This window comes from Dendropsophus ebraccatus, chromosome 11 (genome assembly GCF_027789765.1).
Source record: "Dendropsophus ebraccatus isolate aDenEbr1 chromosome 11, aDenEbr1.pat, whole genome shotgun sequence".
Taxonomy (NCBI): Eukaryota; Metazoa; Chordata; class Amphibia; order Anura; family Hylidae; genus Dendropsophus; species Dendropsophus ebraccatus.
Genome location: NC_091464.1, coordinates 33,599,786 through 33,616,610, shown reverse-complemented (window position 1 = coordinate 33,616,610; position 16,825 = coordinate 33,599,786). Strand labels below are relative to the sequence as shown.

The following is a 16,825-nucleotide window of genomic DNA, read 5'->3' as shown; positions in this document are numbered from 1 at the left end:
CAACATGTTAAAAGACAACGACAAATAACAATCAGCGGCTGATCGTTGTCTTCAATTACAGGAGACGATTATCTGCCGTAACGGCTGATATCGCCCGAATACATCTGATAATCGTTTCGTGTAATAAGGCCTTAAGTGCCCCACTACACAAGTGATTATCTGCCAAGTCAGACTGATTCAGGCACACATTACTCTGTTTAATAAAAACAACAGTCAGCCAAGGAGCCGATCAGCTGATATTTGTCTTTTAACAGTTTTAACAATCATCAGCCGCCAACTGCTTATTGCTACATATAATAGTAATGCGTGGCCGACAGCTGATGACATTGTAAAGATAATAAGATTATACTTACTAGTCCAGGCTCCATCAATCTATACTGTATACATAGCAGATTTTGATGTCAATGGGAAAAACCCACAATAGACCTGCACAGTTTTCAACACAACAATTCACATCCTTCAGGTTTTAAATCCACACTGCAACTTGTGGAAAATATTTACAAAATCTTGTCGACTTTGCTGGTAGTGTTAATGTTAGTGTAGAAGTAAAAAAATAAATCCTTTTTTGGGCAATGCACTTTGGCATGGCTAGTACAACTATAGCAGAACTAAGAACAATGACTATGTGAAAATGGTTTTGTAGATCCAAAACATATTTTTCTGTACTTACTGGTGGTCTGTTGCCATCTAACTGCATGCAAGTACTCCTCACAGTAGTGGAACATAAACTCGTGATCAGAGGTCGGTACTAATCCTTGCAGAAGTGGCATCATATCTTTTCCATCAATTATTCTGAAACCGAAGGAAATAATGTATTATAGTAATATATAATTATTGCTAACAGTAAACACTGCAGAGGACTATGAAGAGTCACTAGAATTACATTCTTCTGGGCAATGGTTGAGAGAGTGGAAAGCAAAGAAATGGTTAATAGAGTATAATGTATACTGCTCTGTGAGGGATTGTGCTTCCAGTGCGCCCATGTGGTTGTTGAGCACAAACACATAGGGAGACAGTTTGTTCTTCAAGGCTGTGACTTGAAATTTGACAAAGTTTAGCTAACCATAAAGCAGTTAAAACTTTTTTTACATTTCAGACAAGTCTTTTTACATTTTGTGGTCCAACATGCACACACGCCTTTTGGATTTGCAGCAACCTGTAGGCTACCACATGTGAGGTCTTCTCCTCTATGCTGCCAGGTATGCTGGACAGCTTTAAAGAGAACCTAAATTTAACTGTCCCTATTATAAAAGTTTATCTCTCCCTAGGTCTATGCATGAAGATACAGACTGCCTCTGCAGTCTGTATCTTATACTTTACCTACTCCTGTGTAGTATGGCCGAGCGCCGCCATCTTGATGACGTCACTTGCGTTCCAGAGCCGGAACGCAAGTGACGTCATCAAGATGGCACTCGGCCTTACTGCTTACAGAGGAGTAGGTAAAGTATTAGATACAGACTGCAAAGACAGTCTGTATCTACATGAAGTCTATTTATGAAGATACAGCCTGCCTTTAGAGTCTGTATCTTATAGTTTACCCACTCCTCTGTACTGGTGCAGTAAGGCAGGGTGCCATTTTGATGACGTCACTTGCATTCCGACGCTGGAACGCAAGTGACGTCATCAAGACGGCGGCGCCCTGGCCATATTACACTGCAGTCTGTATCTTCATGAATAAACTAATAGGGTCAGTCAGGACAGTTAGACATACACAGCGATCTCACGCTGTATAGCACGAGATTACTGTGTATTGATAGAGCGGCGGGCAAAGGCTTATGGGAGCCTTTTCCGACAGTCTGCATGCCGGGAGTTTCCTGTCACACACCAACTGTTTTAAAAACAGCCGGCACATGACAGTGATGAAAAACGCGAAGAAACTACAAACGCGGACAGAAAATTAATTAATTACATTTACACATTAATAAATAAATTTAAATTGAATTAAGGAATAAAAAAAATAAAAAAATCATCAGTGATTGGTTCTCTTTAACCACCTGCTTCCCCTGTAGACACTTACTCCTGGCAGTAGAGGTAAGCGACCTAGGCCGATGTTCCATTGGCATTGACATTTGAATCCAGCTGTTTTCGCGTTCTGTTGGAGATAGCCCCAGTCCAGCCTGGAAAACAGGGATACAGCTTATGACCCAGGCTGTATCCCTGTTTTCAAGGCAGGACTTGGACTGTCCAGTAGTAAGCGTCTACAGGGGAAGCAGGTGCTTAAAGCTGTCCAAGCAACTAAACAGATGTGTGCGAAATGATGCCTATTTGTGGTAGCCAATGGCTGAACGATGTGCTGAGTATCAATATTGTTCAGCCATTGGCTCCTACATGAGACCACCCACCATGTTTACAGAGTAAACACACAGTATGCTGGTCATTCTATAGGGAGGCAGCTATGAAAGTTGCCACTCTCATGTGATGGCCACCCTTTCAATGTAATAAATGGAGATGAGTACCGAGTCAATTTAAGGCCATGTTCACATCAAAATACGGCTGCTGTTTAACATACTTTGGCAGCAGTCATTACAATGATGGCCACTTGTATATTTTTCTAAGTTTAGGTTTGAGAACAGCCTTTGGGTATAGCTATTATTAAAGGGGTTATCCAGCACTACAAAAACATGGCCACTTTTGCCCCACTCTTGTCTCCAGGTCAGGTGTGGTTTGCAATTAAGCTCCATTTACTTCAATGAAACTGAGTTTTAAACCCCACCCAATCTGGAGACAAGAGAGGAGGAAAAGTGGACATGTTTTTGTAGCGCTGGATAACCCCTTTAAAGGTCTATTGAATTTTTTTTTTTTTAAAGACGGCCCAAAAAAACAATAACAACTGAATAACTTAAAATAATGGCGGCTGTTCGTAAGTAACAGCCTTGATTAAATGTCCTAAATGTTAATTTATTCTATGCTTTGTGTGAACAATGGCCTTTTTTGCATTAGCTTTCTATTGGAATCATTATAATTAAAAATAGACGTTATTTTAAATAAAAATGGCGTCTGTTTGAAAAACAAAAAAACAAAAAAAAAACTGTGAATATCACCTAAATGTTTACTGCCCTTTGGCTACCCTATTACCTTTCATAGTCCTGTGATATGAAGTACTTTTTCCACTCTTTTTTCTTTGTTCTTCAGTATAGCTCAATGCATAACTCTCAGTAATATAGCAAATAATTTTATGTAAAGCTAAATGAGATTAAGCTGTAATATCAGACACAGTCTATGCACAGGAGTGGCAATGTTTGTTAATGAAGGTCTTTTTCCCCTAAACCTGAACACTTTTAACAGGTTGTATGAAAAAAGGTGAATTTTTAAAATGGAGGTTATTTTCAAATTTGTATAATTTTTAACATTAGATTTGAAAATAAATAAATAATACATTCTTGCAGTTTTCCTCTTATGGCATGCAATTACCCAGAGTTATTAAAGGGTATAAAATAGATGCTGGTAAAAACTGTGCATGGCAGCCAATCACAGTGGAGCTTTCATTTTACCAGTGCTGAAAGCCGAGCTGTGATTGGTTTCTTTGGACAGTGTCTATTTTATACCTTTAGATACAGTTATGTTTAAAACATACATTTATTACCTGTCTTGTGGTGGTGTGCCTCCTCCGAGCTTGACAACTGTTGTATAAATATCCATAAGACTGGTTAGTTTATCATTAACAGTGTTTGCAGGAAGAACACCTGGCCAACGTAGGATTCCTGGCACTCGTATACCACCTTCCAGACCTCCCATACCTTTACCACCTATGGGGTGTACGTAACAAGAAACAACATATGCATGGTTAGTTATTAGTTATATTAGTATACCGCAGAAGTACTCACTCTTTCTAAATCAAGGACCACACTAAATGTGTCACCAGACAGAGCAAAAAACAAAGCTATGGATTTTGTAGTGACTATGGTTGGGTGTCATATGTTACATGCCCAATGTCATACTGTATGAGCTTAATTCAAAATGCATTGTTTTCTAATAGTTTTTATAGTTATTGAAACTAAGGGGAGGATGTAAGGGCAGTAAGTTCAGGCAGTATCGGGCAAGTTTTTGGTGTGTGGACAGTCAACGGTGAATCAAAATTGGCACATCTGTCACAACTGGAAACTCAGGACCCGCCGCGTGCAGATCACCACCTTCTATTCTTTACCACTTCCTGGTGCGGCCATTCAAAACTCCCGTCCCTCCATTCAGCGGTTTAGATGGTTTACAGCTTGCTCAGCCAATTGGACCTGAGCAAGCCATCAGTCATCTGGAGACACTAGTTAGGCCAGCCTCCCTCTACAGATGACTTGTCGAAGTTTCCAGAAAAAAAGGAAAATTGGCAGCACATCTGTTCACACTGCAGGTTGCGCACTGCTTGTGGCTTAAAGGACAAGTGCCATGAAAAACTTTTTCCCAGTAATTGAAGCACATTATAAAGTTATATAACTCTGTAATGTGCTTCAATCACCTATCTGCCTCCCTTCCCTGTCTTTTCCCCCCTCCACCCCCCACCAGGAAGTGTCCTGACTCACACAGACCTGATTACTGCCGTCACTGTCACCAGGCAGCTCCTTCTTGTGAGGATGAGTCATCAGCAGGAGGGCTGCTCTAGGTCCTGTCACACCGCCCCCTCCCCCTCCCCTCCTTGTCAGGTGACTCTGCTTGCTCAGCTTATCTTCTCTAGTGACATGACTCCTTCACTGAGTCCACGGCAGCAGGAGAGAGGGTATGAGGGGAGGGGGAGCTGCCTATGTGCCGGAGTCAGTCAGAGGGAAGATAAGCAAGTGAGATGTGACAAGTGATGGCTTGCAGTTGTTCAGCCAATGGGAGCTGAGCAAGCTGTCACCTGACAAGGCAGGGGAGGGGGGAGGCTAGTGTAACAGGAGAAGGAGCTGAGAGAAGAGCTTGGTGATGGTGACGACAGTAATCAGGTCTGTGTGAGTCAGGACACTTCCTGGTGGGGGTGGAGGGGGGAAAAGACAGGGAAGGGAGGCAGATAGGTGATTGAAGCACATTACAGAGTTATATAACTTTGTAATGTGCTTCAATTACTGGGAAAAAGTTTTTCATGGCACTTGTCCTTTAAGTACAGACAAAAAAAAAAAGAGATCATTTGGCTCCTATCTGCCCAGTTGTAGGCTTATTAAAGCCCAGGAGAGGCCATTGCTAGTGTGAAAATGCTAGAGTAGGGACCATGTGTCTGAGGACACCTTAACGTTGGTGCCATGGTACACTCTGTTTGATCAAATAGTTTGCTAAGATCCTCACTTCTTAATATCTACAGAGCAGGTGTTTGTTGTGTGTACACTGGGAGGAGTATATACGGTAAGCCCTTGCACCTGTGGGTTGCTGTTGCACCTTCAGTTTTTTTTTTTTTTTATTGTCGAAATTTCCGTGAACGACAGTGATCGTGTAAGTGTACTTTTTAATGTTTCTGTGGGGTGGGGGGGGGGGGATCGAGGGGCCAGACCGGCAATTAAAGTGCAGTGTCCTAGAGTAGGTGTGACCCCTGCTGGGTTTCCTTGCCCACCTATAGTCAGCTATCTTTGTATAGGACACTCTGGGTGAATGGTATCTGCACTCTATATTTTCTATTAATACCAATGATTTCTATTTCTGCCTGCACTACTTATTTTATGGCACTAGATGTCACTGTATTTAATGTATTGTATGCACAGCTGAAGGAAACGGTGACCTGACCAACTGTCACTTATGTGTGGGGAGGTATTCCCCTAACCAATCAATGGGCTGGGTACCTCAAGTCATCTGGCCAATCACTGTCCAGTATAAAACCTTTTCTTTTGTGTTCTGTCCAAAAGATCATTCCCTGAGGAAGATCGATTACTTTAGCTCCCCAGCTTAAGACCCCAAACCAAGGAGTGTATTATTTCTTTGAAAGCAACCTCATCGTAGCCATGTTTGGCTAGAGGCCTACTGAGGAGGATGAGGTGAAAAAGGACTGAAGCACCACCTCTACTTACGCTGGACGGCTGCTATTTTCTTCTGACAACCAATGCAGGACTACTAGTCAGTGGCTAGTTAAGCAGATAAAGAAAAGACTTGTACATCAATGCTGCAAGACTTGTACAGAGATGTACATCCCTGCTGCGATTTTGTCTGCAGCCCTCCCCATTAACCCCCTAGCCGCCGGACATTATACATTACCGGGTCCCCGTTCCTGCTTGCTTCGGGGCTCCCTGTGTCTTCACGGCCCGCCCGGCCAGTGTGCTGCGGCAGGGCAGCGCACTGATTGGCCGGGCAGAACGTGCCGGGAGCCGCCGAAGCAAGCAGGAGCGGGGACCTGGTAATGTATATCCTGCCTGCCCCCCTGCAGCCCCGATTGCCCCCAGCCCCCGGCCGCATGATCGCCCCCCGCACCCCCCGGCCGCAGGATCGCCCCCCCGCACCTCCCGGCCGCATGATCGCACCCCGCACCCCCCGGCCGCATGATCGCCCCCCCGCACCCCCCGGACGCACGATCGCCCCCCGCAGCCCGTGCGGCCGGGGGTTGCGGGGAGCGATCATGCGGCCGGGGGCGATCAGGGCTGCGGGGGGTGATTGTGCGGCCGGGGGGTGCGGGGGGGCGATCATGCGGCCGGGGGGTGTGGGGGGCGATCATGCGGCCGGAGGGTGCGGGGGGCGATCGTGCGGCCGGGGGGTGCGGGGGGCGATCGTGCGGCCGGGGGCGATCGGGGCTGCAGGGGGGGGCGGGCAGGATATACATTACCAGGTCCCCGCTCCTGCTTGCTTCGGCGGCTCCCGGCACGTTCTGCCCGGCCAATCAGTGCGCTGCCCTGCCACAGCGCACTGATTGGCCGGGCGGGCAGTGAAGACTTCGGGAGCCCCGAAGCAAGCAGGAACGGAGACCCGGTAAAGTATAATGTCCGGCGGCTAGGGGGTTAATGGGGAGGGCTGCAGACAAAATCGCAGCAGGGATGTACATCCCTGCTGCGAGTTTCTCTGCTAATGAAAGTATAGGGCCGGGATCTGCAGCGAGTCTCGCTGCAAAAACACAGCATGGAGCCTCGCTGCAGATCCGGCAAGTGGGTTTGAACCCTTAAAATATTATTCCTCAAGCGAGAAGCGGTGTCCAAATCTAGAGATACCCAGCTCAAGGATTGGATTTTATATATTACACTTATATTGAAAGAAAAGACTTATGCTGCGCTTACACGGAGCGATAATTTGTCCGATCGAACGATGAACGATTTTGAAGTAACAATTTTTTTTCATAACGATCAGCATTTAGATGGAACGATATATCGTACGGAAAAATCGTTTTGCGATCGCTCAAGCCTATCTTGCACATAGGTAAAATCGGTGAACGACTGTTTTCACGGAACGATCTGCTAATTTTTTGCGAACAATGATTGATCGTTCGCTGCGTTTACATGTACAATTATCGTTTGAATTCGCTATTGTGCAAATTCGAACGATAATCGTTCCATGTAAACGCAGCATTACTACCCTGTACTGTGTTTAAATTCAATTAACTTCACACCTACACCCAGTGTCGGACTGGGGTACCTTGGGCCCACCAGGGAAATTGATTCTTGGGGCCCACCCAACATATAAAGACATAATCAGCGCCAAACCTTTCACGTTAGTACAGCGACTTTGCATAGAGCTGTGTATGTGAGCAGCAATGCTAGTGCACTGCCAGTCACTTATACAGTTGTTACTGATTTATGCAGTTGTGGTAAAACTGCACCATTTATGTAGAAACTTTAATGAAATTCCAACAATATTGCTGTAAAAACACATCAAAAATGTCATGTGTGAACACAGCCTCAGAAGATGAAGGAAAAAATGACCATCTAGTCTGCTCCTCTATTACAATCTCCAGCAGAGGAGACCCATGACGGTTTTGCCTCACCACAAGGTGTTGGGCTAGAATAAGACTTTAAAGGACCATCATGAAAGGCATATCAGTGGTCATTAAAGCGTTAAAGAGGTACTCTGGTAAAAAAAAATATATTTTTTTTAAATCTGATGTCAGAAGTTACAGATTAGTAAATTACTTCTAATTGAAAATCTTCAGTCTTCCAGTACTTATCAGCTGCTGTATGTCCTGCAGGAAGTGGTGTATTCTCTCCAGTCTGACACAGTGCTCTCTGCTGCCACCTCTGTCCATGTCAGGAACTGTCCAGAGCAGCAGCAAATCCCCATAGAAAACCTCTGCTGCTCTGGACAGTTCCTGACATGGAGAGAGGTGGCAGCAGAGAGGACTGTGTCAGACTCAAAAGAAAACACCACTTCTTGCAGGACATACAGCAGTTGAAAAGTACTGGAAGACTGGAGATTTTTAATTAGAAGTAATAAACAAATTCGTATAACTTCCTCACACCAGTTAGTTTGAAAAAATATTTTTCACTGGAGTACCCCTTTAAGGTCAATAGAAAATGTCAGACAGATGTGATTAAAAGTTTAATCTGTCTCAGGGTTGAGACACCCAACAATGTCCAGAATGTCACTCAGTCCATCATAATGCAAGTGAGGGGCTGAGCACTCATTATAGGAGATGGGTTCCATTATAGTCTATGGGCCCGTCATGTGTAACATGACTGATGGAGTGATGATCTAGCCACCACAGGAGGTCTCAGCACTGACACTGACTGATCAAAACATTTTACATGTCTGCATGATGTCAAAAGTTTTTATAATTGCAGTGGAAAGAAAGCGGTAAGCATGGTGTCACACAGCTAGGTTCACACAGTAGTTTGGTCATTTTTTTGTAACCAAAACCGGGAGTGGATTTGAAGCACAGAAAGGCTCTGTTCACACACTGTTAAAATTTAAAATAACGCCAATTATTTGCCATTAAATGGCGGCCATCAACTAAATTTCTACAGTGTGGGAACAGAGCCTTTCTGTGTTTTCAATTTACTCCTGGTTTTGGTTGCAAAATACTGGGCAAAATACTGAGCAAGAACACTGTGTGTGAACCTAGATTTAGGCTGGGTTCACACCAGATATAACACCGGCCGGTGTTACTGGAGATCATCCCGGATAGTACTGCAGTACTGGCCGGATGATCTTCATTTCTGCTGAATTCGGATGCAGGTGCACCAGTGTACACCTGCATCCGAATTCACCACTGCACACAATGGAGCGTGTGGCTGGAGCTGCACGCTCCATTGTGTGAACTGCCATGTCTGTACGGCCGCTATTAGTGGCTGCAGAAAAATGCCATGACAGTTTTTTGTGCGGCTGCAGCGTATACTATGTTTATACGCGCCGTCTGGGATTCCATTCATTCCAATACAACGTATGTTTTGCATAAATCGCGGCTGTTATTGCAAATTGCAACAACAGCTAAGATTTATGCAAAACATATGTTGTGTGAACATGGCTTTAAGAAGTAATCTGCCATTTTATACTAGTAGAAGAGAGAGAACACCATGCGGCGCACATAGCTTATTACTGCAGAACAAATGTGTGTAAGTGGCTAAACTTGCTGCTCACCTTGGGCGGTCATGTTACAAGCCCAAGACCGCCAGTCACTTTAGCGGTGGTTTATACACCTTGATGCCGCTTGCAGCCCTTTCAACGGAACCAGGAGACTTGGTACAATAATTCAGCAGCGAAGACAGCACCAAAGTAGTCAAAAATCTTGTGACTTTATTCACTCCCTCTTGTGCAATGTTTTGCCTTACTCAGAGCTAAAACGAAACATCGCGCTAGAGGGTGTGAATAAAATCACAAGAATTTTTACTACTTTAGTGCTGCCTCTGCTGCTGCTCCGGAGGGGGTGTAGTCTGGTGAGGGGGGCATAATCCTACCTATCACTGATACTGCTGCTCCGGAGGAGGTGCAGTCTGGTGAGGGGGGCATAATCCTACCTATCACTGATACTACTGCTCCGGAGGAGGTGCAGTCTGGTGAGGGGGTATTATCCTACCTATCACTGATACTGCTGCTGCTGCTCCGGAGGGGGTGCAGTCTGGTGAGGGGGGCATTATCCCACTTGTGTCTGTGTCTGCTGCTTATATCTTTATTTTTGAGTCAGTACACGCGGCCACGTCATCAGCCGCTCAGCCGCGAATGGCTGAGCACAGTTATGCTCAGCCAATCGCGGCTGAGCTTCGGATGACGCTGCAGAGGGCGGCCAGCACTCGGGAAGATCCGCTGGCCGCCCGAAGAAGACGTCACTGCTGAGGATCGGAGACCGTGGTCGGCACGTGACAGGTATGAATAGCGCACCACACTTCCGGGTACACGGGTGGGGGGTGGTGGGACACGGGGAAGGGGGCCATTCACAGACATAACATACATTACAAAGTTGTATAACTTTGTAATGTGTGTTATTCTGTGAATAATTTTTTTGCGCCGGACAACCCCTTTAAGAAGAAGTTTGCACTCTGGAGGTCCCAGTTGTGCAGGAGATCCGTGAGGCTTGGGCGCTGATCAGCTGATTCAGGATTCTCACATCAAAGATGATAGGTGTTGTAGTAGACGTAGGAGTAAGATTTAAATCAATGGATAATGTGTTTCTAAGGGAATCCTCAATAGATCTGATGATCTCATCTGATGAAAGACGTCATCCATTGATTAAAGTCTTACTGTTATATCAACTACAACACCTATCATCTTCGATGTGAGAATCCTCAGCTGATCAGAGCCTAAGCCTCACGGATCTCCGGCACAACTGGACCTCCAGAGTGTGAACTTCTCATCACATACATACAGTATACATATATACACAAATAGACATACTGCAGACATACATACTATATACATATATACACAAATAGACATACTGCAGACATACACACGGTATACATATATACACAAATAGACATACTGCAGACATACACACTGCATACATATATACACAAAAAGACATACTGCAGACATACACACTGTATACATATATACTCAAATAGACATACTGCAGACATACACACTGTATACATATATACTCAAATAGTCATACTGCAGACATACACACGCTATACATACTGTATATCCACAAATAGACATACTGCAGACATACAAACAGTATACATATACACAAATAGACATACTGCAGACATACATACTGTATACATATATACACAAATAGACATACTGCAGACATACATACTGTATACATATATACACAAATAGACATACTGCAGACATACATACTGTATACATATATACTCAAATAGACATACTGCAGACATACATACTGTATACATGTATACACAGACATACTGCAGACATACACACTGTATACATATATACACAAATAGACATACTGCAGACATACATACTGTATACATATATACACAAATAGACATACTGCAGACATACACAAACATGCAGACACAACACACCTTACATATATACATCTAATCATACTAACACACACAGACTCACCAACATGGATACACAGATACAAAAGCATGCAGATTACACATATAAACCATCTATAGAACTACATTACATAATATACACTATATACATGATAGAAAACACACACATATATCACTCCCATGCATAAACACATGACACATGTACAGACACACACTGATGACAGATAGACAAGTATATACACACACACTCACATGTTCAGCAGGGCAGGAAGCTTCAGTCTTCTTGTCTCCATCTTCTCTTCTCCCTGCCAGGCCGGGCAGCCTGCAGCCTCTCCCCATCTCCTGTGCACCGACTGCACACAGCAACAGGAGACAGTCACATGATTGCAGAGGGGAGGGGGATGGAGGGCCCTGCTGCTGCTGCCGCTCTCCTGACAGGCAGGAAGAGGTCAGCGCTGAGGCCCAGAGCTGATGTAAGGAGCCAGGTGAGCAGGGGGAGGGGAGGGCCAATGATTATACAAAGAACAGGCCCTGATGCCGTGCTGAACTCACCCCAGCAGTGTGGGAGCTCCCGATATAAGGCAGCTTCCAAACGGGAGGCCCCTCTCTGGCTTAGGGGAAGGGCCCTGCAAGAGGGAGGAGGGGGTGGGGCCCACCGGGGGATCCCCCGGCTCCCCGGTGGCCCAGTCCGACCCTGCCTACACCCATATTAAAAAGTGTTTTGTTGGTGTATCCAGGGGTGGGCGCGTACCACTCCTGGCCACCGTGACAAGTGCCTCAGGAGCACCACCATCTAGCCCAGCTACACACCCCCTAGAATCCCCTGGTCACCAAAAAAGCACATTACAAGGTTATATAAAAAGGCTCTAAAGTGTTCTTTAAAAAGACTAAAAAATATTCATTCTACACAAAAAAGAAATTAAAAAATGTTTGGGCGATGCTCCATACCTCTGTAAATGCCATTGCTGCCCTTAAGGTGGGGGCTTCCTGCCATTCCTTCCAAGTATCCACCATGGTCAGAAGAAAAGTAAGTTAGTGTGTTATTTACTAAACCTTCTTGATCCAGAGAATCAAGGATTTGGCCTAAGTGGATGAAAAAAAGAACAATTATAGTGTCATTGGAAACTGGTGTCATGGAAAAATATGACAAACATATTTATCCTTTTATACTTTTATTGGTAGAGTCTATGCTTTCTGTGCTTTACCTGAACATAACTAATAAGAATATGGTATACAACAATATTAGGAGGGAAAGTAACGGTGGATATGTAGGCTCTTTTGGGCTAGGTTTATACAGAGTAAAATAAAAGTGAAACATGACTGTAATTTTAAGTTAAAATAATAAAATGTGAGAACAGATGGAAAAACAATTGTATTTTGCAAAAGCAGGTGGTAAATAGTGAGCATGTCCACTCTTTGAATAATCAGTTGTTAGACAGCACAGCATGTGCACTGGTGGCCAATTTCCCATTGATTTAAATGGAGATTATTATTATATTGAAAATACAAGTTTTTTTTTTACCCCAAAATTTTACATTTTATAAAGGTAAGAAATAATTTTTAGATACCTTTGGTAACAAATGGTAATTATTTCCCCAGCCAAAAATAAGATCTGAGAGTTAACTCAAGCATCTAAAGCCATGTACCAATGCTAAACCTTTTATCATTTAAAATGACTGCAGTTGAGGAACAGATGATCCATGATGGTGCTGGTGTCAGAACAGTTATAATAAACTATTGACAATTATTTTTTTTATTCATGGAAAAAAACCTTTAGGCCCCTTGCACACATCCATAAAATAGGTCCATAGGCTAATGCACATGGTTTGTGCTTTATAAACTTTCAGGCCCCTTCACAAGTAAGTGACTTTGCATTACAGAGGCACAAATGAATGTGTGCACGAGGGCTAAAGCCAAGAATTAGACACTTTATTTATAGTGATGAGCGAATAGTGAAATATTCGAATATTCGATATTCGTACAAATATCTCCCAAATATTTGAATATTCGATCCCATTAAAGTCTATGGGAACAAGTATTCGATTATTGAAAAACATCTATTCGACCACTTGGAGGTAAAAAACGGAAGTAGGGGGATTTGAACGCTTATCGAATATTATCGAATATTCGGCGAACTATTCGATAATATTCGATAGATCGAATACCTTACTATTCGATCGAATATCTATTCAATCGAACAGTATTCACTCATCACTATTTATTTATTTACTACCCTCAAATGTGCATATAAAAACTAACCAATCATCCAGTCCATTTCTTCTATGTTGTCTCCATATAAGTCATGTTTGCTTTTCCCTCTGAACTTCTCGGTGGTATAATGAGGAGTGTGGATATGAAGGAAGGATACTAAAAGAAGAAACGGCCTCTCTTTGTTGCTGAAACACAATAGAAAATGCTTTTACTTTCTATCTTTTCTTATAATTTACAGCAATAGTTGATAATGATAATATTTCTAGTTTAAACCAGTCAATAATAGAAATGGACTAAATCTGATAATTTCTTTAATATATTTGCATACCTCCCAACTTTTTGGACGACCAAAGAGGGACACTTGTGGTTCAGTCTAGGAAAATTTTACAGACACTTCTATACTTTTTAATTCAAGGATGCAGCCACACATACAGGATATGCTGTGTATTTAGTTACATTGATATCTGCAAATCTGAAGCAGATTCTATAAGTGTGACTGCATCCTTAGGTCTCAGTCACACATCAATAAAGGCCCTATTCCACGGGCCGACGGAGAGGAGCAAACAAGCGCTATTAGCTCCTCGTTCCCCGCTCGCTGCCGCCACTATTCAACGCAGCAGCAGTGAGCAGGTGAGTCCGTGGGGGCCGCGGTGAGGGTGCCCGGGTGATCGCTAGATCGTCCGTGCAGCCAATAGCATACAGCAGCAGTCTGCTGCCGCTGCTCCTACTCCACGGAGCGACGGCAGCAGATCGTTGCTGTATCAGTCGTTTGTCTTTCAACATGTTTGAAAGACAAACGGCGCAACAATCAGCCGACATGCACGATGTCGGCTGATTGTTGCCTTCTATTCCACAGGACGATTATCGGTGGTTATGGCTGATATGATCGATAATCATTCCGTGGTATAGGGCCTTAACCCTGTCTGTAATTGCGGACCCACAACTGTGGACAGAATTACAAATGTGTGTCAGTAACTGTTCGCATTTGCAGGGACACAATGTCATATAGGTGACACGGACGCACAATGGCTTAATCATTTTTTGAGGCACAGAACATGTCCCCAAAACGGATCCGTTAAACCTACAGATGTGTGTATGGGGCTGTATGAACTGCATGTATGAAATGATGTGTGAAAGGGCCCATAATGTCACATGATTTATCTGAAAATAACAATTTTTAGGATCCAACTTGAACCAAATGATAGAATAATATGCAAGTTTGGGTCTATTATATAGTAAGGCTAGGTTCACACTGCGTTTTCAGCATCCGTTTAACGGATCAGTTTTTTGCAAAAAACAGATGCATTTGTGTGCATCCGTTTTTGATCCGTTTTTCCATTGACTTCCATTAAAAAAAAAAAACTGATCAAAACGGTTGCGTTTTTTTGACGCACAATAAAGTACTGTTGACACTACTTTTTTGACCGTTAAAAAAAACCGATCTGTTAAACGGATGCTGAAAACGCAGTGTGAACCCAGCCTTAGAAACCAGACACTTTCTAGAGCAACATAGAAGCCTATTAATGCCAATCAAATTCCGAAGTAAAAAAGAGGGACATGTAAGGGGCAAAGAGGGACATGGGTCAAAAGTAGGGACTGTCCCTCCAAAGGAGGGACACTTGGGAGGTATGCATTTGTACAGTTTTGCTTACTTTAACATAGAAGAATTCTACAGCAACGAAGTAATGAGAGGGATGTCCTTTAAGAAAGGCAAATAAAACCTAGACTTGTCAGCTGAGCGAAACAAAGGTGATTTTTACTATGGAGCCTAATTTTATGGAAGCACAGACAGATATATGAAAGGTACCATGTGTTTCCTTGACCTAATGGTGTGTTTACACAGACAGATTTATCCGACTGATTTTTTAAGCCAAAGCCAGGAATGAATTTGAAAAGAGGAGAAATGTCAGTCTTTCCTTTATGACCTGTTCTGTGTTTATGGTCTGTTCCTGACTTTGGCTTCAAAAATCTGTCAAATAAATCTGTCTTAGGTCAAGGAAACACATTATACCTGAACTGCAGCTGACAAATCTTCTTTTAAAGTCTGTAAAATAAATGTAAAAATAAATAAAATTAGTTATCTTTTTACTAAGCTTAGAAAGCTCTGGGTGACATATTGTTTGTTTAACAGATCCTAAAGCTATAATGTCTTAGATATTTAAAGATTAACCAATGTACTTCAAGTGCTCAAGTGCAATGTATATCAAGGTATGTTTTACCCGTTAATAATTGCCTTGGCCTCTTTAACTATTTGCTCAGCTTTTGTGCTTAGGTCCATCGGTTGTTCAACAATGTCAAAGTTCCTCATAAATATACAGTTCCAATAGGGCTGAAATTCTTGGGCGACAAGCCAATACATTATGTACAGGGAACCCGTCAAAGCAAAGAGGATAATCATTTTCCATGGAATATTGAGGAATTTCCATATCTTGCCAGCTATAAGTGTAAGCACTGTGATAAGTAATATCTGTGGAAAGGGTTGAATATCCGTGCATGAGGTCATCTCACTTGCCCTTGAAACTTCACAGTCAGTCAGGAGAGTTAGAGGGGTACCATAAAAATAATCAAAGCCATGGTTTAATGGATGGTGGCAAAAGTCATCTCTAGACTGACAGTTTACTCCAAGATGCCATTTACCTGTTTACAATAAAAAGTGTATGTTAATAGTACATTATCTTCACATTTATACACGTAAAATAAAACTGTTTTTTTTTCTTTGATTTAAAAATTATTCATTTAGGCTGGGACAAAGGCAAAAAAAAAAAAAGTTTTCAGTTAGGGTATGTTCACACTGAGCAAAATCGGTGGAATCCCGCCTGCCTCAGTGTCAAACAGTGTGTTTGTGGGCGGAGGCATGCGAGCCCTCCCATAGCCAGACTGTTTGACACTGAGGCAGGTGGGATTCCGCAGCGGAGAGCCGTGGAATTCCGTAGATTTTGCTCAGTGTGAACATACCTTTCATCTAGAACGGTTGCTGAGGCACCTCACTGGAAGTGCTATGGCAACGTTGCAGCAGGGGACAAGTAGTGGGTGAGGCAAACTGGAGGGTCAATGGGCGGCTGGGCTGCACAAACGACTGCTGCATTGTTTGTGCGACCATTAAGGTTAACTTATCGGCCGCACATCTTCTGGTTACACAGAGAGATCCGCAGCCGATAATTATGCTTTTTAATGCTGCACAAAAGATCTAGTCAGCCAAAGAGCGGGAGTTTGTTTGCTTTTTGGGCTGATCTCTGACACTTTTATGGGCCATGGCCGAATGACCATTCCTAGGAACGCACATTGGGGATAATCAGCCCATGTAAAGTTGACCTTTACACTTGTCCTAACCTGTA

At 43.2% G+C, this 16,825-nt stretch overlaps 1 protein-coding gene across 2 annotated transcripts in view; it reads right to left on the bottom strand.

Annotated features, from left to right (window-relative positions):
- LOC138768128 (arylsulfatase L-like) overlaps positions 1–16,825 on the bottom strand; it is a 44,713-nt gene that overhangs the window by 14,575 nt on the left and 13,313 nt on the right. For both annotated transcript variants that reach the window (XM_069946201.1, XM_069946202.1), the window contains 5 exons: positions 15,710–16,127; positions 13,539–13,675; positions 12,228–12,362; positions 3,584–3,746; positions 671–792 (listed from right to left, as the gene is read on the bottom strand). In XM_069946201.1, the coding sequence (XP_069802302.1) occupies positions 671–792; positions 3,584–3,746; positions 12,228–12,362; positions 13,539–13,675; positions 15,710–16,127 (975 nt within the window). The remainder of the gene's footprint in view (positions 1–670; positions 793–3,583; positions 3,747–12,227; positions 12,363–13,538; positions 13,676–15,709; positions 16,128–16,825) is intronic.